This window comes from Lithobates pipiens, unplaced genomic scaffold (genome assembly GCF_037356315.1).
Source record: "Lithobates pipiens isolate NorthernLeopardFrog02 unplaced genomic scaffold, aLitPip1_a1.2 Scaffold_19, whole genome shotgun sequence".
NCBI lineage: Eukaryota > Metazoa > Chordata > Amphibia > Anura > Ranidae > Lithobates > Lithobates pipiens.
The window spans coordinates 26,892,979-26,917,548 of NW_027507764.1; the positions used below are offsets into that span (position 1 = coordinate 26,892,979).

Consider the following 24,570-nt stretch of genomic DNA (forward strand, 5'->3'; position numbering starts at 1 on the left):
CAATGAGTACCATTCATATCTGTGCGACTTCAAGTCACAGCGACTTCAAAGTAGTCCCTGCACTACTTTGTTCCCATTTTAATGTGACTTGAGGTCCATAAACCTCCAGAATACACAGGCATTGCTTCAAGTCGTGGCAGAATCGTGCAACTTTCAGGCTTTTCAGGCTAACGCAGCCTGAAAGTTGCACAATTCTGCCGCAATTTTGATGCGACTTTAAAGCAATGCCTGTATATTCCGGAGGTCTATGGATCTCAAGTTGCATCCAAGTGGGACCAAAGTAGTGCAGGGACTACTCTGAAGTCGCACAGATACGAATAATACTCCTTGGAAATCAGAGAGTACAAAAGTCGCAGGACAAGTTGCACAAGTGGAAATGGAGCCTAAATGAAAAGTGGGTTTTTGTGCATGTGAACTGCATTCTGATGGGCCAAATTCACAGTTAACATTGCTAGCCATCAGATTTTCCCATAGTCTTTACAGCGCATGCGCAGGAATGATGATCAGATTTTACTACCACTACCATGGGCGAAGTACCCCTGGTAGTAAAATTCAATCGTTAAGGCTATTTTCACACTTGTGCGACTTAAAAAGTCAAGTGCTTTTGCCATGATTTTTGCCACGACTTGAAGCAATGTCTGTGTAATCTTGAGGTCTCTGCCACAAGTCGCATCAAAGTCGGACAAAAGTAGTACAAAAACTACTTTGAAATTGCACAGATATGAACTGAACTCGTTGAAAATCATGGGGTGTGACTTGTCATGTGACTTTACAGTCTCAAGTTGCAGGACAAGTCACACGAGTGTGAAAGGGCCTCAGGCTGTCCGTACCACCTGATCACTGCTGCTACCTCATTGGTTTCGTGTATTGTTTTACTGGTGGTGACTCGTGGTTCTTTCAGTGTACTGTGTTCTAAAAACTGATATGATTCTTTAACTCGGTAACTTGTACGATTCTATAACTCGGTGTACTGTGAACTCCTGACTCTTGTTTTAAGTTTCTATCCAGTTCCTGAGTGTCGCTGTGCTTTGAGTCAGCTGATTGGTTGCAGGGAGGGGGCCTCTAGGATCATATTACCCGGCCTGCTCTGCTATGTACTGAGTGCAGAGTGAAGTGTTTCAAACGAATCAGTTCACTAAAAAGAACCGATTCAAAAGAACAATTCGTTCATGAACTGGACATCACTACTCGGCACAACACCGGACCTCCTGGTGCGAGGAGGGTTCATCCATGGTAAGTGACACTGGGACTCTTCTCCTTTCCTCTGCTCTATACAGTACGGTGTTTAGAAGAGCTGGGTGACTAGTTGTTGGTGGATGGCAGTGTGAGTTTGGAGTTTGTTTTCCTATGTGAGGTCGGTGATATTACATACTTGTAAGTTGTGCCGACTCTGGAGCAGCAAGGAGAGCTGCCGAGTCTCTGCCTTTGCTGGGTCCTGATAATCTCTCTCTCCCCCCTGCATGTGGTCGGGAGTGTTCCGTCTGTCTTGTCAGCAAAATGAAAGAGGAAGAACTTCTCTGACTGTTTCACATCCTCATTGAATCCCATCTCCTCCACCCTTCACACTGTGCTCTGTGTGAACTGTAACGCCCTCCGGTGTTTGCTGCAGGACTTGCATGGAGTAGAGCTTCTACTGCAGGGGGTGCCAAATTCTGTCAAATGCTGGGAAGCCTGATACCATATCTAGCAGGGATTGTTTGCATTGTGCTGAGGTCATTTCTCCTGACATTTGCTAGGTGCACTTGGGTTAGGAAACACCATAGGTGTGTTAGGCACTCGTTGATCGCCTTGAATTGAGATCTTCCATTCCAGTGTAGCACACCACCACCCTTTCATCTCCACAGGGGCAACTCCCCCCTATTTAGTGGTATACCGATGGGTTCAGTCCAGGAGAAGATCTCTCTATACACAGACACTCTGCTGTATCTGAGGAACACGGCAGACTCTGTGGGGGCAACCTTGTCGCTGATAGACACATTTGGTAGATACTCTGGTATCCGAGTTAACTGGGGAAAGTCGGTAATCTTTGTGTTACATCCAGAGGAAGCATCTATACCCCGAACACCCCGCTACACACAATTTAGATACTTGGGATTAGAGATTCACAGGGACCTAGCTCAGTTCATCCCTCTCAATCTGGCCCTGATAATGTCCCTCCTGACTCAGAGGTGTGCTGCTTGGAAATCACTGCCCCTCACCCTGTTTGGAAGGGCTAACCTTTATTAAAATGTCGGTGCTTCCCAAGTTTTTGTATATTTTTAGACAGACCCCAGTGCATATCCCACAAGCTTTCTTCAAAAAGCTGGAGCAGCTGATTATCTCATTTGTCTGGAATGGTAGCGCCCCCAGAGCTGGCAGGCCTTGCACTGCCGTGTTTCTTCAGGTACTACTGGGCGGCAGTCCAGGTTACACTGAGATGGTGGCAGTCGGAGGAGTCGGTCAACCACACATCGACTTTGGAGGTGGAGTTGCTTGGGTCGTACTCAGAGCTGAGAAATGTTATGCGCTGCGGGCCCAGATCTAACCCGGATATAACCCCCTCGATGAGAACTACTCTTAGAGTCTGGGAGATTGTTCGGACCAAGACCAAACCACCTAACAGCTGGTCCCCTCACACTCCGTTATGAGGAAACCGCGGTCACCGCACTTTCAGAGGGTCCCTGACCCAGTGCTTTGGGCCCGATACGAAATTAAAACATTAACCGATATAGTGTCCCTTGCTGGCCTGCTGTCATTTGATGAACTGAAGCACCAGAGAGGTCTGCCTAACCGTATGTTCTTTAGGTACATACAGCTCCACCATGCATACCGAGCCCAGTTTCTAGCTATATACCCACGCTAGCTGATAACTGGGGGAGGGCATGCAGCAGTACCTTCCCGTGGCCATATCCACACGTGGCAGGTTTGTCAGACTTAAATTTCTACACAGAGCGTACTTCTCACCACAACGTCTAGCTAAAATTTACCCTGAGGGTAGCCTGCTCTGTTCTAAATGCTCCCCGGAGGAGGGATTGCTCTCCCATGTGGTTTGGTCCTGCCAACATATACAGACCTTTTGGAGGAAGGTAGTCAAGGTGATTAATTCCATTAGTAAGTTGACTGTACCGTGTGACCCAATCCCATTGCTGCTTGGAATAGTGGATAACTTACCAGCTCCTCAATCTAAGAAGCTGTTCGTGTTTTACACGGCCTTTTATGCTAGGAATGCAATCCTGCTCCAGTGGAAAGGGGCTATCCCCCCCAACAATACAGCAGTGGAAAAAGCTTCTAAATAATTCTCTCCCACTGTATAAACTAACTTTCCTAGGCCGCAATTGCCCCAAAAAAATTCTCCAAAATTTGGGGTCCATGGGTCCGCAAAGAACAGTTGCCCCTCAATTAGCAAGAGATGCCCTACTCCCTAGAGGAGACTCATATATGAATAAATTATACATTGCTCAAGATAGTCAACTTAAATTTCTTTGTGTGGGGATTTAATCTGTATACAGAGATGTTCTAAACAAATATGGGAAGGTGTGTAGATGGGAATACTGCTCAGTATTTTTATAGAGGGGGCGCAGTTTGCCATCTTCACCCTGGGCACCGGATGACCTTGTCCCGGCACTCCTTGGGACAGTGTTCACTATGATCAGACTTGTCGCTTCCCCCAAAAGTGTGCTGCTGTTTATTCCCCCCAGCTCTTTTGCAGCGGAGACTAGAGGGAGTATGATCGCTTATAAAAAAAAAAAAAAAAATTCTAAATGCCTTTTTTCCCCCTTTTTTATATCTATACACAAATGTTTTGTCTTTCATTTCCATTTAATCTGAATGGGTTGTTCTACAAGGTCATTTATAATGAATTTAATTGTTATAAAACATTTTTGTTGTTATGTAGCTATAGTACATCTGCTAAGAAATAAAAGTTGAGTATAATGTTGTCGTTGTGTTTAGGTATCTGCTGTACACAAGTGAAAGGATGAAGAGGCACCAGAAAACAGACGCCCCCCATGGTAAATAAAAATATATTTTTGTCTATCTTTTATTTTCTACTTTTGTGAGTACATTCTTTTTTATGTAATTTAATTTCAAAGACACTGTAGTGAATAAAAACGCCAACACCCCAGGGTAATATATTGTGTGGAACCTGTCACACTCCGCTTGAGTGCTTCAGTCATATACCACTTCCTCCAGTCTTAATATAGATATTAGATATTATAGCCACATATTAAAACCAAGAACTAGGCAGGACTGATTTGGCTGCAAAGCTGGGACTGTTTATTTGAACAAGAAACCAGCCTAAGTGACTCAGGTCAGACTTGCAGTCTTCTAGCTCAGTAGGCACAATACATATTATCAGTATAAACACAGAACACCTTCACACAATAAAAGACATACTTACAATAAACACAAAATAGCAGGGGGCCCCAGACAGGTGGCATGCTGATGACATCAGAATCTGCTATGAGTCCCACACTAGCAGAGACCATCATGGCCTTTTTAATAATGTCCTTTTGCATTATATACCAGAACATCTTCCTAAATGCTTGTAGCTCCCTCAAATGCCAGGGCCCATAGTTAGTAAGCAAGATGCTAGCATTCAGTCCCCTCCAAAAGCCTCTTTTTTTTTTTTTTTTTTTAAGACCATTAATAAATAAAATACATTTTCATTTTTGCCCTTGTACACACGGTCGGACATTCCGACAACCAAATTCGTCGGATTTTGTCCGAAACTGTTGCATACACATGGTCGGACAAAGTTATCGGAATGTACGATCGTTCAGAACGTGATGACGTTATTTCGTTACGACGGGACTACGTTCAGGCTAGTAGCCAATAGCTTTGGTGTAGGAATTTGATCTGAGCATGCGTGGCACTTTGCTGATCGGAATTCTCTACACATGATCGGACAAGGTCCGATCGGATCATGTTGTCGGAAAGTTTTATAGCCAAGCAGGAAAACTTGGTCCGTCAGATGGAGCCCACACACGGTCTGATTATCCGACAACACGGTCCGATCGGACATTTTCCGTCGGAATGTCCGACCGTGTGGACAAGGGCTAAGAGTGGAGAGACCAAATGGTACAACTGTACATGACACACATTTCCCAGTGGAATGTGGAAGTTGTTGGAGGACAAATATTTTGCTTAGAGTGAACCTAGCAAATCCTGTCACAAATTTCATCATCTGTTGCACAGATGGGAGACAGTTTTCTGAGGAGTGTCTACGGCATGCATGCCTTTCAGAAAGCGTGTATCTGCATGTCTTTTTTACAATAAAAGCATCTTACCTGCCTGTCAGCAATGTTTTTTTCAGAAAGCCAAACATGGGTCAATCTTCTAGGGGCTGGAAGGAATCAGGATGGGCACATCACTTGAGGAGGTGATACCTTCAGGTGTTTTTTTTTTTTTTTTTTTATGACCTCATGCTCCAACTCCTTGGAACCAGTATTCCCTTCCAAAGGTCCAGAGCATCATTCTTTTTTTTTTTTCATTGGGAAATCCAATTTTATTAAATAAACATATACACAAGTACAATCATCTACGGGTGTGTACAACACTAAAATCTCATCAATACATTTAGTACATGTCTTGTAGCCTGATGATCACAAATATCCACATACAATAACCCAACTTTTAGTGATATCTTATCAGCATATCCAAGGTCCCTCCCTTCCCGTTCTGGGGCTATCTTTATCCCTTTGTCCCAGGTTACCCTTGCGGTGTTTCAGAGTTTCAGTATGGTACCTGTCATTTGCTATGTGCATGTGTCTCCATCTCCCAGCCACCTTTTCCATACTTTTAGATATTTTTGTGTGCATCCTCTATGCCTATAAATCCATTTTTTTATAGGGGAGGGTGTTATTTATGTCCCTTTTCCAACCTGCCAGAGCATACAAAAGCAGAGATAGAGGATACTCCAGTCTAGTACCTCTTTCTAGGGGAAATTGGTCAGATAGCCACCCATTTACAAACACTCTTTTGGCGATTGGTATAGTATTTGCACCCATTTAATAAAGGTTGGTCCAAATCCAAAGCCCTGCAGGCAGTTCCAAAAGGTATGGCCATTCCCCAGAGCATTCTAGGCTAAATGCTGCCATACTTGTTGCAGCTTGTATGCCTGGAGGACAGGAACCACACTGGGTCGGATCTGCTGACCCCACCCCATCTTCAGCCAGGCATGGGCAAGTTTGACAATGGCACTTCACCTGGAAAAAAATCACACATGTACATTGCTTGTCCTCAACCCGGTATTGCAGCAGTTCATCATTTAGTACCCTGGCTACCAGTAGGTCCTATGTCAGGCCAGAAGGGGTTGCGTGGCAGAAATGCAGCCAACATCAGTTTCCTGACAACCATTTCATCTGTGGCACCCCCAACATACTGGAATTCAATGTTGGCTATGCTGCAAAGGCTGCTCCTCTCCTCCATCTTTTCCTCAGTCTACTTGTTCTCCCCTCCTCCACCGTCTACTACCTCTCTTCTTCCCTCTCCACAGTCTACTCCCTCTCTGCTTTCTCCTCCCCTTCCTTCTTCACCCTTTCCTCCTCCCCTTCTTCACTTACTTTTTCTCCCATTCCTCATTCACCTTTTTGCTTCTCTCCTTCCTCATTCACCTTTTCCTTCTCCCTGTCCCCCTCCATCTTTTCCTTCTCCCTGTCCCCCTCCATCTTTTCCTTCTCCCTGTCCCCCTCCATCTTTTCCTTCTCCCTGTCCCCCTCCATCTTTTCCTTCTTCTCATCCCTTCCTTTCCTGTCACCTTTTCATCCATCACCTTTTCCTCATTTACCTTTTCCTCCTCCCCTTCCTCACTTTCCTCCTCCCCTGCCTCACCTTTTCCCTTCCTCATTCGCCTCTTCCTCCTTCACCTTTTCTTCCTCTGTCACCTTTTCCTCCTCCCCTTCATCACTTTCCTTCCTCCCCATTTCACTCTTCCTCCCCCCTTCCTCCTTCACCTTTTCCTCTCCCCTTCCTCCGTCACTTTTACCTCCTCCCCTTCCTCCATCACCTTTTGCTCCTCCCCTTCCTCCATCACCTTTTGCTCCTCCCCTTCCTCCATCACCTTTTGCTTCTCCCCTTCCTCCATCACCTTTTGCTCCTCTTCTTCCTCCACCTTTTTCTCCTCTCCTGTCTCATGTTTTCCCTTCCTGATTCACCTCTTCCTCCTTTAACCTTTCCATCTCCCCTTCCTCATTTGGCTCTTCCTTCTCCCCTTCCTCACTTAGTGAGTAAAAAAAGTTAATGTATTTTTTGTTAAACACTATTTAGAGAATTACATATTTTACACTGTTCATGTCTTAACCACTTGTGGCATTTTAAAATGTCCCCCTGCTTTTACCACTATGCGTGTCAAGTGATCACTGTGTCCTTCAGGGTACAGAGCCAAAGTACCCTTGTAACTAGAGATTGACAGAACACCCCCCTGTTTGGTTCGCTCCAAAACTCCCGAACAGGGGAAATGTTCTAACCCAAACAGGGTACACCAGTATCATCCAGCCCCTTGAGGTGCCTCTACCTTATTTAGAGTTTTGGGTCTGGCTCTACTAGTAAGCCCCCAAAGGAGGGATACTTGGTATATTGTTGTAAGGCTTCCCTATTTCAGATGAGTGATAATCCTATTTGGCGTGTACATGAAAAAAAGCTGTACTTTTGAGGGGTGTGTACTATTCTTGATATCTACACCTGAACTCTAGTGGCTGAATTTGTGCCCCCCTTTCCTTCTGCATTGTGTTCTAACGGATCTACACCATTTCACTCCCAATAGAATTATCAGTGATTCTGGTCATATTTGAGGCTGGATCCCCACCCCCCCTCTTCGATCCAGGTTTCACATACGCAAGTTGAATGCCTTCAGTACCCGGAAGCTGATCCTTGGCAGGATTGATTTTGATTTGCACTGTGTCTTGTGTGGTGTCACCTAATACCTGGTTTCAAGGCCTATCAGCACCTACCCAGTATGTCCTGAGGATGTCATTAAATTGTGAAACGCGTTGACAAGCAAGCATGGAGGAGTTCATGGACCTTACCTTTTGATAGATATACACACCATTTTTGTATTCATCATGCACTTTTCATTTACCTCAATGAAAGGATCCACACCTCTATGTCTGTTCTATTGGGTATCTGCTGACCTTGCCAAGTAATAGGGTGATGTTGTTCGTTATATGTTATTTTAGTCTATTTTCTAATAAAGCAATATTTTTTTATAATTACTGCCTCATGACAAAGTCCATCTTCTTCTTTTTTTTTTTTTTTTGACAGAGCTCTTAAACTCTCAATCCTTCCCATTTTTGAAGGCTTATTTGCATGTAATTGGGCATAAAAGGGGTATGGGGGGTCTGGATACTGCCCTGGGGGATATTTAGCAAAAAAAATGTTTATTTTTTTCAGTAGCAGTGATTTTCTGAGAACTAACATTTTTTATTGATTTTCCAAGAAAAAAGAAATTCCAACACAAGGTACAGGGCAGTACATTTTGCTGTAAAACAAGTATTTCTGGTTCAAATTCAACAGATATGTTGGTCGGTGACAAAGTTCGGTGTAGATAAGAACATCTTCCGACTTTCAGGAGATTGAAGAGTTGACATGTTAGTTCAGTAACACAACTAAATTACGCCTGTACAAAAATGCACGAACAGATACAGGAGAGGGAAAGTGTAGAAGAGAGGGTGAAATGGAAAAGAAAAGGGGTAGAGCGTAGTGGAGAAATGAGAAGAAGAGAGGGCAGCCACCTACCCCTAGAGCCCCGTGCCACCAGGGAAGCATCATCCCTGGATGGTCTTCGCAAAACCAGGACCTACGGAGCGTTAGGCCATAGGGATCTCCAACCTGACCCAGGGTTCCCATATTTGATTACCGTATATACTCGAGTATAAGCCGAGATTTTCAGCCTCTTTTTTGAGGCTGAAAGTGCCCCCCTCGGCTTATACTCGAGTCACCCCTGTCTGTCTACCCGATCAGCGTGTCGAGCAGACAGACGGCGGCCATTCAACTATTCAAAAGCCGCGCCTCCCTGTCTGTGATAGGCGGAACACTCAATTTCCCAGCAGTCAGTGGTCCGCCTATCACGGACATCCGCTCATCCTCATACTACGGACGAGGATGAGAGGATGTCCATGATAGGCGGAACACAGACTGCTGGGAAATTGAGTGTTCCGCCTATCACAGACGGAGGCGCGGCTTTTGAACAGTGGAATGGCCGCCGACGCCGTCTGTCAGACGAGAAGAGCGGCGATCCTGGCATGGCCGCCGTATGTGCAGAAGCACACAGGCTCGGGACACAGGTAGGCTGGACACACAAGGCTGCACACACAGGGATGGACGGACACACAGGGATGGACGGACACACAGGGATGGACGGACACACAGGGACGGACGGACACACAGGGACGGACAGGCATGTCTCACCCTCGGCTTATACACGAGTCAATAAGTTTTCCCATTTTTTTTGTGGTAAATTAGGGGCCTCGGCTTATATTCGGATCAACCTATACTCGAGTATATACGGTACGTTTATCAAGAGTGTTGTTAAAAGAATGGAGTATTTGACGGCCTCATTAAACATCTCTGATCCTGGAGTGCAGCTCGAATAGTGAGGGGGGGGCTCCTTCCTTTTTCCACCTCAGGGCCACCAGACATCCTGCTGAAGTCAAGGCCAAGAGCCTTTTTGAGAGTTTAGAGAAGGAGGCAGGTGGAAGGCCCAGGAGAAAGATTTTCGGGTCGAGGGGCACCCCAGTCTCAAAGATGGATTGAAGCAGGGAGTGTACTGTCTGCCAGTAGATGAGTAGAGGGCAGGTCCAATAGATATGATATAGCGTCCCTCTGGCCTTACAGCATCGCCAGCACCGGAAATCAGCTGAGGGATATATGGCGTGGAGCAGATCAGGAATATGATACCAGTGAAGAAGAATCTTGTATTGATTCTCTTTATAAAGTGTGCAAATGAAACTCCTAGCCGCCTGTGACCATATGAGCCACCATGTGCTCAGAGGTATATCTATACCCAGGTTCTGCTCCCACTTATTCATATAAGCATGTTGTGGCCCGGTAGGTGACCCATCCATAGGAGTTTAAGTGCGCAATATCAAACCTCTAGGAGAGGGACCCTCTAGACATATTTTTTCAAACTCGGTTAAGGGGGAAAATTGGAGATTCGCTACCAGAGATTGCGCATAGTGACATATTTGTAGTGGGGAGATGCGACCCCATGTCACAGGTGCATATAAGCAGTATATGCCTGATTGCACAGACTTGGAGACAGCTCTGCCCGGCAGACAGGAAGTCTGGCCAGGAGGGTTGCAGTAGGAGACTGCTCCAGGAGTCTAAGACTGCAGGTGACAGTCTGTGTGGATGTCTGAAGCAGGCAGGTGTAGTCTGTGAGTAAAGTAGCACAAAGCTGACAGTGAGTAAGCTAGGAAGTTATCGTTTGCTTATACAGTGATGGTGGAACCCCCTGCGAGGGAAGATTACTATTTGTTTGAACTTTTTCGTTTCCTTTAAATAAAAGTGGGCTGCCATGCCCTAAAAAACGCAAGTCTGGAGTGGCACGTTTCTGGAAAATTGTATGCAGCACTTGGACCTAATTACCCCAGATCATCACAATTGGTGGAGAAATTGGCGTTGGGCACGGATGGTGCTGGTCCAGATGCTCATATGCCGAAAACCGTGAGTGTCAGACTGTGTGTATTGCTGTTGCTGTGTGAAGCAAAGTGATGGGTGCTTTGTCTCAGCTGTAAGGAGACCAGTACGCAAATTTTTTTTTTTAAGGAACTCTGCATCTGTTGCTGCAAAGATGCATGTTGTTGCCCGTAGCAACAAAGGCAAGGTCAGGCGTGAGCCCTATGGCCGATGGTGGAATGATCCTGATGAGAGTCCAGGCTGGTGGGCTCAAGAGGATTGTTAAAGTTACTGGAGAAGCTCTGCAGGGAGAGGGGGGAAGGAATTCTCCCATAGCAACCAGTGAAGTGTCATCTGGATGGTGGGGCTCCTATGAAGAGGTGGCTCACTCTTCCCAAAAAGAGGGCTGGGGAGCCCGAGAGTCTTTAATTTCACCCGGTAACCACATGGGGAAATACAGCAGGAGAAAGCAACAGGCTGACTGGAAGTTCAAGAGGAGAGCGGTTGCCCGTAGCAATGCCTGTGATTCCAAGTCTGCAGACTGGGTGAGAAAGACTGATTATGTGACTGTGCACATGGGAGAGGAAGTGACCCCCAAATCGGAGATCCCCTGTTTGTGCTAAAAAGGACTTGCCTTGCTGCAGTGCTCTGTTCAGTGGAGAGGCAAGTGTTCAAGTTAAAAAGTTTGAGGTCTGCAATGAAACTCTATCTGCTCATGCTGATGAGGGTGGGTTACAGCAACATGGTGTGGTTGAAAATGTGTTGCCACAATGCAGGGTAAGACAAAGTGATGTGTTTAATGTTGAGTAGTGTAAAACTGACAAGAGCAGTGTTTCAGATGCTGTTGAGCTTCTTGGTCTGTTTAGGTCTCATTGGGACGATTTAGTCCAACAGAGCAATACCTACTGGGATGATTTGGCCAAGAGACTAATAGCAATGCTGGAAGAAGCTTTTGCAGCTAAAAGAGTAGTAGACGCTATGACTGTTGTGTCAGGAGAGGTGACTGCAGAACAGCCTATAGGCCAAGATGCACAGGTTTTTGCAGAGACTAATCCTCTCATGACTGAAGGTCCCAGCGAGTGTAAACGCACAGTGTCCACAATGAAAAAGAGAAAATATGTATTTTGTGACAGACATTCTTAATGAAATGTTAGCATCATGGAGTGTACAGCCAGTATATATCCTGCCGCCCTCTCCTGTGTTTGCAGAACTGGTCCCACGGGGTATGGCTGATTGGAGCTGGATATTGCAGGCTGTACTGTGCAGTAATCACAAATGCTTGAATCGTTTTAATGCAATGTTTTGTATTGATGTGGAAAGTTGTCTCACAGTGTGCTGGATTGCTTCATACAAAGATTGTGTAAGACAAGCACTCTGAAGCGCTGTTAGACAAGGCAGAGGTATCAGAAATACCAGCGGTAACAGAAATGATGAAAACTGGTGTGGAAAAAAAAGTGTTGTGCAAGAACAGTCTCTGAGTGTTGGACAAGAGGGGGCGATGTGAAATGTGAAACTGTGGGAAGGTCCCATAAAGAGTAACTGCTTCCCTGCGTGTGGTCCCTCCTCAGACACTGTCCTAGCAAGCGATGGGTTGTCCACAGCCCAGCAACTAAGTAATAGCATGTGTCAAGATGACAGTGTGACTATTGTTGACCTGCGAAGGCTCATTGTTGAGTTGGAGGGGAAGAGGAGACATGTGGCTGATCGTGCTCCAGGGGAGCAACAGACAGTGATGGTGGATACCTCCAAGGAGGTGGAGGTCTCTTCCAAGGTCTCAACCTCTCAGACTACAGTGGATGAGCCCCTCCATGTCTCCGAGGAGGGAAAGGTCCCTAAAGAGGTCAAAACTTTAGACATGAAATGTATAGAAATAATGGAAACTTTGCTGGAGTTGGCAAAAACACACTCCCTGTACACTTGGGTGTCTCCATCATGGTCAGACCAGGTGTTGTGGCGTAGTACAAATGGGTGGAGCCAGGTGGTACAGGCAGTGTTGGAAAAGCTTGCCCATTGGAATTGATGGGACCAATGTTTATTAACCTTTTGGCACAGGATCTCCAGATTCCTGGTGAGTGTACTTCCAGTTGTTGATTTGGTATGGAAGTCGCTCAGGGGAACTGTTAGAGATATCAGAGGTCTCTTCACCTGGTGTAGTGACTGAGGACATCTTTGCTGGTGCGGTCCGAGGTGCGGCAGAGCAGTGGTCAGTAGAGGGGGCAGATACTGTCTCACCTGCTAGGCCTCATGAAAAGGAAGGGCCCAGAACGGACACGGCAGTAGTGGTAATTCTTTCTGTCACTGGCCAAGAGGTACAGGTTAAGGTACCCGGAGATGCTGTGGGAGAAAGTGCTGAAAGTATTGGTTGCGGTAGCACTGTAATGTGTACACCAGTTGGTATTATCGCAGTAAGGAATGAGTTGTGCTTGGGACACTGGCATTTGTTAGGACAGGCGCCAATGGAGAGTTGGACAGCAGGTGAGGTGGAGCTTGGTGATAGTTCCGTGGAGCATAATCACTCGCCTATGTGTGGTCCCTCCTCAGGACCGGTCCTAACAAACACTGAAAAAAGCACTGATGGTATCCGAAGTTGGGATCTCAAAATTGGTGATCTGCTAATCATTGGTGCTGTTAATAATGAAGCGGTTGCCAGGGGTAACCACGCAGGTATCAGCGAACCTGAAACCCAAAAAGTGTTGGGTAAAGTTGAGACAGATGTCAAAGTAGGACTTCTACAGTCTTGGTAGAGTACATCTGGGGGAGGTGAGAAGAAATGTAAGCTCTCAAAAATTAGGAAGAAGTCCGCATGGAAGTGTACCCGGAAAAAGAGGTGGGTGGAGTGCCCCTTTAGGAAGAAGAGTTTTGTATTTCTCCCTCCGGTGCGAAACGGGGGGGGGGAGATATGTGGAGATACGACCCCATGTCACAGGTGCATTTAATTGGTATATGCCGGATTTTGGCAGGAATACTAATTATGAAACCAGCCCACAGGTGTGTAAACATCCCATGAAAAGAAGTCAGTGCACAGACTTGGAAACAGCTCCGCCCGACAGACAGGAAGTCTGGCCAGGAGGGTTCCAGTATGAGACGGCTCCAGGAGAAAGAGATGGGAGGTCTCGGAGTTTAATGCCTCGTACACACGATCAGACTATCCGGCGGACTTAGTCTGGCGGACAAACCACTGGAAAGTCCGCCGGACTTTCCGAACGAGCTGACCTGCCCACACACAACCGGACTATGGCGGGTGTCCGCCGTACTTTTGAAATGAACGGACTTGCCCACACACAGAGGAAAGTCTGTTCATTTTGAACGCGGCTCCAGGTCCCCCCAAGGTCCATATAAGACGCTTATCTGAGCACGCAACCCGGCATCCTCTGGGACTGTGACATCATAAGGGGTGGGGACATCACCCGGTGTCCCCGCCCATTGTCCCTATATAAGTCGCCGCACAACGCATCCCTGTCATTATGGCCAGAGACGGCGTCAAGTCAACATCTCAAGGAAGAAGAAAAGAGAAGGCGACGGTGAGGACGACAGAAGACCAGGCCACCACTAGTAATAGAGCTGGAAGAAGGAGCGGAGTCCCGGCAAGAAGAACCGAAGAGGAGGACAAGACCCCCGATGTGGGAAGAAGCGGCGGCGACAGAAGACCGTGCCACCGCTAGTAAAAGAGCTATAGGAAGAAAGCGGGGCCCGGCAAGAAGAACCGAAGAGGGGAACAAGACCCCCGAAGTCGGAAGAAGACCCCCGGACGGCGACGAAGAAGAAATCCGGGCTACTCTGCTAGTAAAAGAGCTAGCAAAAGAGCAGAAGATAACGGAGGAGTCTGGCGAGAAGACCCCCAGAGCTGTGCAATAAATTATTTTAAAACCTTGTGTTGTGTTTTATTAAATTTTTTTCCACCAAGTGAATGGGTAGGGGTACATTGTACCCCATACTCATTCACGTAGGGTGGGGGGCCGGTATCTGGGGCCCCTTATTAAAGGGGGCTCCCGGATTCCGATAAGACCCCCAGTCCGCAGACCCCGACAACCAATGGCTAGGGTTGTCGGGAAGAGGCCCTTGTCCTCATCAACATGGGGACAAGGTGCTTTGGGGTGGGGGGTCCGCAGGGCCCCCCTTCCCCAAAGCACCCCCCCATGTTGAGGGCACAGGAGGGGCGGCGGTCGCTCGTCCCCACCCCCTTTCCTAACGGGCCGGGTAGCGTGCTCGGATAAGCGTCTTATATGGACCTTGGGGGGGACCCCCACACCGTTTTTACGGCGTAGGGCTTCCCCTTTAAGTCCATACCAGGTGACGGGGCCAGCGACGTTTCAATCTTGCCACCAAAGGCAGCAATATTGACTTCCTTCGCTAGTCCTGGCTACCTGGAGCCGCGTTCAAAATGAACAGACTTTTCTCCGTGTGCGGGAAAGTCCGTTAGTTTCAAAAGTCCAGCGGAATAGCACACAGATGGCCAGATTGTCGGCCGGACTCACAGTCCGGCGGACAATTTTTGAGTCAAAACTACTTTCTAAGTCCTTTTGGGAAAAAAAAAAGTCAGCCGGAGCCCCCACAGGGCGGATTGTCTTCCGGATAGTCTGATTGTGTGTACACGGCATAAGACTGCAGGTGACAGTCTGTGTGTATGTCTGAAGCAGGCAGGTGTAGCCTGTAACTAAAGCAGCACAAAGCTGGCAGTGAGTAAGCCAGGAAGCCATCATTTGTTTATACAGTGATGGTGGAACACCCTGCGAGGGAAGATTACTGTTTGTTTGAACTTTTTCATTTCCTTTATATAAAAGTGGGCTGCAATGCCCTAAAAACACAAGTCTGGAGTGACACGTTTCTGAAAAATTGCATGCACCACTTGAACCTAATCACCCCGGATCGTCACAGTAGGTAACTAAAAAAATGCCTGTCTGGTATAGTAAAGGTGTCTTGTAGGTCTTTGAAGGATCTTAGGGTTCTGGTTCTAGGGTCTACCAATTGACCATAGAAAAAAAGGGCCCTCTCTATCCAGAAGTGGGACATCTGTGAAGCTAAACTGTCCGGGATATTAGGAGTGAATAAAAAATAAGTGACTAGGGAAGAGGTGGTGGTAAGTGGGTGTGCCGATTTGGCGCGCCGCCATAATGTGCGTAAGAGAGCCATTTGCCCTAACAGCTGTAGACCACCACCCACTACTTCGGAGCTCCATAACATGGAGTTTGGGTGGATGGGAGCTTGTCATAATTTCTCAATTTGTGTCCATCGGTTGTAAGCAAGAAGAGTGCACCAAGAGGCCACAGGGCGTAGCTGAGCAGCTAAATAGTATTTGGCTATATTATCGATGCCTCTTGTAGTGCCAGAAAAAATTTATCAAGCCACTCTGGAGTCTCTTAAAGTGCGAGGCTGGGATGGGAATGGGTAGTGCCTCATAGAGGTATAAAAGTTTAAGTAAAATTGTTATCTTCAAGGTTGCCAGGTGGCCGAAAAGAGACAACCTTAAAGATTTCCACTTGGTCAGGCAGGGCCTAATGGAGGTGTAGAGTTGGGGGAAGTTAGCTTTGTAAAGAGTTTAGTATGTGGGATTGATGTGAACCCCAAGATATTTTAAGGAGGACGTCTTCCATGTGTAGCTGAACGCTTGCGAGAGGGCCGCTAGTGTTTGGTGGGGTATGTTGAGGGGAAGGGCTTCCGTTTTTGAGTTATTGATCTTGTATCCTGAGATGGCACTATATCGGTCTAGTTCTGCATGTAAATTCGGGAGCGAAACATGGGGTTGCGTGAAGGTGAGGAGGACATACTCCACAAACAGGGAGATCATGGCATGGTCTTTTCCAGATTTGGATATCAGCGTGAGGAAGGAAGTTTGCATGCCCCTTGGGATAGGCGTGTCTGATAGAAATGTGTTAAATAGGGTCATCATGTGGGGAAGCAGGTGTGGGAGGAAAGTTTTGTAGTAAAGGTATGGCAAGCCACCTGGCCCAGGGGTCTTGTTATTTGGCAAAGATTTAATTGTATCAGTTATTTCCTCTTCTGTGATAGGCAAGTTGAGATTTGTTAGGGCAGAAGAGGAGAGCATATTCCAAGTAAGATTGGATGTCTTGGGATAAGTTGGGGGAAGGAGGATTGTGTGGGACACTTGGATCATTGTACAAAGTTGAATAATAGTTATGAAAAAGTTGGGCAATTTTAGAGGGGTGAGACTTCAGGTCGCCATTCGTATCTTTGAGGTAGGTAGGTGAGGAAGTCGCCACTTGATCTTGGAGTGGTCTTGCTAGAGGTTTATGTGGTTTATTGGCCTTATCGTAGTAGGTCTGTCGCAGTCTGAGGAGTGCCTTCTCTACCTTGCCCATATCTATGTCCTTCAGTCCAGCCCTGGTACTTATAAGTTCCCTGAGTGGTTAGGGATGTATGGGAAAGCAGTCGTGCTTCCAAGTGTTTGAGTTTGTCTAGTAGAGATTTGTCAGGGCTGGCTTAGCCCTTCCTCCTCTGGCCTGGTCGCTCAGCTGTTAGCTAATTGCCAGCTCTCTTCTCTTTCCACAGTTACCAGCTGTTCCCGATGATGCTCATCTGACCTGCATACTTAAAGCCTTCCAGCTCACTCTTTCCTTTGCCTTCATGTTGGTCACATCACAAGGAACCATCTCCTGCTGTTTGTTTCAAGACTGGCTTTCTGACATCCCTTCTGGCTTCTTATCCTGCTTGTAATTGCTCTCCTTGGATCCCTGACTTCAGGCCTGGCTGATTACCCGATCTGGTTAATGAACTTTGGACTGGCTGACTACCCGATCTGCCTACTGGACTTTTTTCTATTTACCTTTTTTATTTTTATTAATAAACAAGTGTGATTTGATTGTACTTCTGTCTCAGTCTGTTTCATGGTTTCTGACAGTACGCGAAGGCCATGAATTCAGAAGATACAGTCAATCCACTTGTTGGTAATATTTTTTCCAGATTGGATAAGCAAGATCACCGCATGGATCAGTTTGCCTTGGCGTTACAAAAACTCCTGAATCGCACGCCTCACTTGGAGTCTCCCACAGTGGCTGCACTGGTACAACCTGAGTCGCAGGTCGTCCCAGCTGCTGCGCCAGTCTCTGTGCAGGCACCCGCCTCGAGTATTACCTCTGTAAGGGGTACGTCTGGTTCTGCTCCGCTTCCCCAGCGATTTGGGGGTGATCCAGTTCAATACAGAGGGTTTCTCAATCAGTTTGAGATATACTTCGAAATGCTGCCCCAGGCGTTTCCCACGGACAGAAGCAAAGTAGGTTTCATGATATCGTTGCTTTCTGAGAGAGCCTTGGCCTGGGCTAACTCTCTATGGGAGATGCAAAAACCTGTTGTCTTGAGTTACCCTCAGTTTGTGGCCTCCTTTAAAAGGGTTTTTGACGTTCCTGCACGCTCCGCTTCTGCTGCCAAGTGCCTCATGTCCATCAAACAGAGTACGAGAACTGTTGCCGACTACGCCATTGAATTCTGTACTCTGGCAGCAGAGGTTGCTTGGAACAATGAGGCCCTCATGGCTGCTTTTTCTCATGGTCTTTCGGATTCCATCAAGGATGAGATAGCAGCCCAAGATATACCCACTGAGCTGGAGAGCTTGATCTCGTTTGCCATCCTCATTGACTCCAGACTCAGAGAAAGACTTTCTCTTAAGAAGCGCTTGTGGAAGCCTCATGTACGTTTGCCTCTGAGCTTTGTAGCCCCACCCATGCCTCCCTCACCTCCCATGCCTCCTGGTACCGAGTTGGTCAGTGAAGATGAACCCACGCACCTGGGCTTCACACGTCTCTCTGCGGATGAGAGCCTTTAGGAGGAGGGAGAGATTGTGCCTTTATTGTGGCTAGGCAGGTCACTTTTTGTAGTCTTGTCATACCCGTCCAGGGAACGACCGAACCTTGAGGTCCTGTCATGGACAGACCTTAGGTGGCGTTGTTTTGTCCCCAGTTATCCAGAAGGATAAGCCCCTGGTTTTGGTCCCCCTTTCTTGGGCTGAGTCGTCCATCTAGATACAGGCTCTAATCGACTCTGGGGGTGCAGGCCTGTTCATTGATGCTGCATTTGTTTCACAGCACTCGATTCCGCTGCAGCTGCGTGACACTCCACTTGGCATTGAGGCTCTTGACAGGAGACCTTTACAGCCTGCCCATGTGACTCAAGAGACTGTTCCATTGTCCATGGGCATAGGGGCTCTTCACCATGAGATAATCCAATTCCAAGTTATTTCCTCACCCAGATTTCCGCTGGTTATTGGTTATCTTTGGTTACAGAGGCACAACCCCTCTTTTGATTGGCTTCATGCTGAGGTTCTCTCCTGGTCACCACAATGCAGTGAGACATGCTTCCTGAAGGTATCCAAGGTACTGTGCACCGCTTCACTCCCCTCCCTGCTGGAGGAGTACCGTGATTTTGGCGTTGACTTTGATAAAGGTCAAGCCGGTAGTTTGCCTCCACACCGGCCTTATGATTGCGCAATTGACCTTCAACCTGGTGCCATACCTCCTCATGGCCGGGTTTACCCTTTGTCGGTCTTGGAGGATAAGGCCATGGAGGAGTATGTTGCTGACGCACTTTCTCGAGGTTTCATACGCAAATCCTCGTCTCCTGCTGGTGCTGGTTTCTTCTTTGTGAAAAAGAAGAGGGGTGAACTGAGACCTTGTATAGCTTATAGGGGTCTCATTCGTGTCACGATTAAGAATGCCTACCCGATACCATTGATTACGGAGTTATTTGACTGCCTCAAGGGAGCAACGGTTTTCACGAAGCTTGACCTGAGAGGGGCATACAATCTCGTGCGCATTAAGGAGGGCGACGAGTGGAAGACTGCGTTTAATACCAGAACAGGCCATTATGAATACCTGGTAATGCCTTTTGGCCTTTGTAATGCCCCAGCAGTTTTCCAGGAATTTATTAACGATGTCCTCCGAGATTTGTTGCAGTTGTGTGTGTGTGTGTGTGCGTGTGTGGTGGTTTATCTCGATGATATCCTCATATTTTCCAAGTCCCTGGAGAGCCACCACACAGATGTCTGTCGTGTACTTCAGAAACTAAGATAGAACAATCTCTATTGTAAACTGGAGAAGTGCGAGTTCCATCGGGAACAGGTTACATTCATGGGCTATGTAATTTCCACTGCTGGTTTTTCAATGGACCCAGAGAAACTTTCGTCAGTCCTACAGTGGCCTCGACCCATGGGTTTACGTCCTCTGCAGTGTTTCCTGGCCTTTCCAACTACTATCGGAAGTTTCTTCGTAACTTCTCGTCTCTGGTCAAGGCTCTGATATGACCAGAAAGGTCCATTAAGGCCTTTGAGACTCTCAAGGCTGCCTTTGTTTCTGCTCCTGTGTTGGCACATCCTGATCCTATGTTGCCTTTTATCCTAGAAGTTGATGCTTCTGAGACTGGAGTTGGCGCCCCTTCTGTCTCAACGTCCTAACTCTGAGAGCGCTATGCATCCGTGTGGCTACTTTTCCAAGAAATTGTCACCTGCTGAGTGCAATTATGAGATTGGTGACAGAGAGCTGTTGGCAATAATTTTAGCCCTGAAAGAATGGAGACATCTCCTTGATGGTACCACTGTACCCGTTCTTATTCTTACTGACCATAAGAATCTTGCATTCTTGTCTGAGGCTAAGCGACTCTCTCCCAGAAATGTGCGATGGGCTCTTTTCTTGTCGAGCTTTAATTACATTGTCTCATTCTTACTCGGTACTAAGAATGTAAGGGCTGATGCCTTGTCACGACAATTTTCCTCCACTTCCAAGTCGGAGTCGGTTCCGGTTCCTATGATTCCTGCTGATCGTATCTTAGCTACGGTTCGCACCAGTCTTCTCCTTTGGGAGACAAAATTCTGGCTGCTCTGGTCCATGCTCCTCCTGATAAACCTTGTGACCGTTGCTTTGTCCTGGAGAGTCTCCGTACTGCAGTGCTCCAGACTTATCATTCTCCCAAGGCAGCTGGCCATCCTGGGAAGAATCAACTCATTTGGGCCATCTCCCAACAATTCTGGTGGCCTAGTCTACGGACTGATGTTACTGCTTTTGTAACTGCCTGTCCCGTGTGTGCTCAGAGTAAGACTCTACGACACCTTCCAGTGGGCCTCCTACAACCCATACCCAATGGAGAGAGGCCCTGGACTCACCTGTCTATTGATTTCATTGTGGAATTGCCCAACTTCCAAGGCAACACTGTTATCCTTATGGTGGTTGACCGGTTCTCAAAGATGTGTCATTGTATTCCACTTAAGAAGTTGCCCACCTCTAAGGAACTGGCTTCCATTTTTGCTCGGGAGATCTTTCGCTTACATGGGCTACCCAAGGTGATTGTCTCTGACAGGGGCAGTCAGTTTGTCTCCCGATTCTGGCGAGCCTTTTGTGCACAGTTTGGAATCCAGCTTGCGTTCTCTTCTGCGTATCACCCGCAGTCTAATGGGGCCGCAGAATGAGCCAATCGGTCCTTGGAGCAATTCCTACGTTGCTATATCTCTGACCATCATAACAACTGGTGTGACCTATTACCTTGGGCAGAGTTTGCTCACAACAGTGCCTTGAATTTTGCCTCCCGATTGTCTCCATTTATGGCGAATTATGGTTTCCAACCTTCCATGTTGCCTGATTCGTTTATTCCGCAGAGTATTCCTGCGTTAGAGGAGCATCTCCGTGGTCCTCGTTCCACTTGGGTACAGGTCCAGGAGGCTTCGCGTCATGCTAATGATAGGTGCAGACTCCATGCTGACCGCAGACGCCTGCCTGCGCCTTCCTACCAGGTTGGGGACAAGGTCTGGTTGTCATCTCGCAACCTCCGTCTTTGTGTTCCCTCACTGAAGTTTGCACCTCGGTTTATTGGGCCTTTCCGTATCCTTCGCAGGATTAACCCAGTAGCTTACGCGTTGAAACTTCCTCCTAGTATGCGCATCTCAAATGTGTTTCATGTCTCCTCATTGAAACCGTTGGTCTGTAACCGAATTACCACCTCAGTGCCACATCCTCACCCTATTCAGGTTGAGAACCATGAGGAGTATGAGGTACAATCCATCGTTGACTCCCGTAGGTTCCGTGGGCGCATACAGTACCTGGTGCATTGGAAGGGGTACGGTCCGGAGGAACGCTCCTGGGTTTCAGGGGCTGGCTTAGTCCTTCCTCCTCTGGGCTGGCCGCTCAGCTGTCGGCTAGTTGCCAGCTCTCTTCTCTCTCCACAGTTACCAGCTGTTTCCGATGATGCTCGTCTGACCTGCCTATTTAAAGCCTTCCAGCTCATTTCTCCATTGCCTTCATGTTGGTCACATCACAAGGAACCATCCCCTGCTGTTTGTTTTGAAGACTGGCTTGCTAACATCCCTCCTGGCTTCTTATCCTGCCTGCAGTTGCTCTCCTTGGATCCCTGACTTCTGGACTGGCTGATTACCCAATCTGGTTTATGAACTTTGGACTGGCTGACTACCCAATCTGGCTACTGGACTCTGGCTATGCTTGACTACGCTTTTTTTCTATTTACCTTTTTTATTTTTATTATTAATAAACAAGTGTGATTTGATTGTACTTCTGTTTCATGGTTCCTGACAATATCTCCTTTAGAGTTGATAGAGATCATGGCATTTTAATAAACAGATGTGTATTGGGTGTCAGATATCACTGAAATTTAATTTAATTTTAGGAAACTCTGGCAAAAAAAAAGTAGTTAATTTTAAGTATGTTTTTTAACAGAAGACATTTAGAGCCTAAATTTTGTATTCACAATTCTATACATGTACTTTTTTTCTGTAATTTTTTAGAGGACTTTAAGAGGTGCTGCCAGCAAATGCACAAATACCAGGATTCCTCAGTGAGGATGATATATGAGTACTATAAAGATGACCTCATCAACATTTTGGGAAACATAGACACACATGCCGTTCTGAGGCAGCTATCAGAGAAGAATGTGTTGAATGCAGAGGTAAGATATCTTCATTTAAGAGTAAATGGGAGTTCCAAACTTAATTACTGATGGTTTTATAGAGCCAGAGGCCTGCAACCTGTCTTTCTCTTTTTAGTTGTTTAGTCCCCAAAAATTCTATTAGGCAATCTCTGCCAACTGAGGGGACAGTTGGTTTGTTGACGAGATTAGAATGTTCATTCACAGATTTTAATAGTCATTCTATATTTGTTTCAACCAGAAAAATATTAATTATAATTTTTCTGAGATATAGAATAGGGTGGTCAGATGTGAAGGCACAAACAACTGCTGAGAAATAGCAAGCACAACAAAACAATTACTCAGCGCTAAAGCACCCATGTCTTTATCAATATATACAATGTAGAAACAACACAATTATTTTGTGCCTGCCCATCTGACCATTCTATACCATCCTATTTATTTGGTACCACAACAAAAAACAGATGTTTCTCTTTCCTATTGCAATCTTTGTCGTCCTAACCACATGTAAAGGTAAACAGTGTTTATTTTTCCTTTCAAAAACCAAGAAAACAAACACATCTTTATTCAGCAGGTCCAACAAAGACAGTTCATAACCCATAACTCTGCTATATAGAAAATAATACAACAGCTCACTGCCAGGATACTAGTCCCACACCAGGATTTAATGTTCCTGCCTGCTTAAGGGTACAGAAAAAGCCACAGGAGCCCAGGCAGCATCTCAGTAACCAGATAGTTCAAAGTTCTCTCACAACTGTGTCCTCTTCCACTTAACACCTCACAGACACCTGCTGACTGCTTCCTGCCCTTTTCAGCCCACTTTTACAGGCAGGTTAAGGCTCGGTTCACACAGGGGACGACACGAGGCGACACGACTTGCCGCGCCGCGACCTGACAAGTCGCCCCTGTTCTGTACTACGGAACCGTTCTAAGAGGAGCGACTCGAGTCGCTCCGACTTAGAAAAAAGGTTCCTGTACTACTTTTGGGCGACCTCGGGCGACTTGCATTGACTTCTATACAGAAGTCGTTTGCAAGTCGCGGCACGGCAAGTCGTGTCGCCCTCTGTGTGAACCGAGCCTTACCCTTTTAGGACTAAAGTACCTGTAATCAGAGTTGGAGATTCACAAACAATATTGAAAATACTGCCCTCCTGAACCTTATTCACCCCCTTGATGTATTTAAAGTCATGTCTTCCCTTTCCCTTCTTTCCTCCAGACTGTACATATTAAGTCTCTGAAGTCACAATCAATATGTTTTATACCTCAGACCTTTCACCTTTTTTGTTACCCTTCTCTGGACTCGTTCTATCTCATCAGTATCTTCTTGTAGGTGAGGTCTCCAGAACTGGACACAATATTCAAAATTTTATTTATTCTAAAAATATTAGCGGAATCAGGACCTCCTTCCTCCTGCTGGTGACCCCTCTATTGATATAAAGATCTATATAAAGGAATCAGGGCCTCCTTCCACTTGGTGGGGATCCCTCTAGTGATATAACGATCTACTGTATATAGAGGAATCAGGACCTCCTTCCTCCTGCTGGTGACCCCTCTATTGATATACAGATCTATATAGAGGAATCAGGACCTCCTTTCCCTGCTAGTGATCTATATAGAGGAATCAGGACACACTTCCTCCTGCTATTTATCTAGTGATATAAAGATCTACTGTATATAGAGAAATCATGACCTCCTTCCTCCTGGTGGTGATCCCTCTAGTGATCTAAAGATCTATATAGAGGAATCGAGACCTCCTTCCTCCTGCTGGTGATCCCTATAGTGATATAAAGATCTATATAGAGGAATCAGGGATTCCTTCCTCTTGCTGGTGATCCCTCTAGTGATATAAAGATCTATATAGAGGAATCAGGGCTTCTTTCCTCTTGCTGGTGATCCCTCTAGTGATATAAAGATTTATATAGAGGAATCAGGGCTTCCTTCCTCTTGCTGGTGATCCCTCTAGTGATATAAAGATCTATATAGAGGAATCAGGGCTTCCTTCCTCTTGCTGGTGATCCCTCTAGTGATATAAAGATCTATATAGAGGAATCAGGGCTTCCTTCCTCTTGCTGGTGATCCCTCTAGTGATATAAAGATCTATAT

General features: G+C 46.5%; 1 protein-coding gene across 5 annotated transcripts in view; it reads left to right on the forward strand.

Annotated features, from left to right (window-relative positions):
* Window positions 1-870: 870 nt before the first annotated feature.
* The window catches only part of LOC143995854 (NACHT, LRR and PYD domains-containing protein 3-like), a 180,914-nt gene continuing 157,214 nt past the window's right edge, over window positions 871-24,570 (forward strand). For 2 of the 5 annotated variants that reach the window (XM_077490581.1, XM_077490583.1), the window contains exons 1-3: window positions 872-1,233; window positions 3,931-3,989; window positions 22,328-22,488. In XM_077490581.1, coding sequence (XP_077346707.1) covers window positions 3,956-3,989; window positions 22,328-22,488 — 195 coding nt within the window. In that variant the 5' untranslated portion in view covers window positions 872-1,233; window positions 3,931-3,955. Of the gene's footprint in view, window positions 1,234-3,930; window positions 3,990-22,327; window positions 22,489-24,570 lie in introns of all 5 variants that reach the window. The other 3 variants (XM_077490579.1, XM_077490580.1, XM_077490582.1) reach the window with 2 other exon arrangements.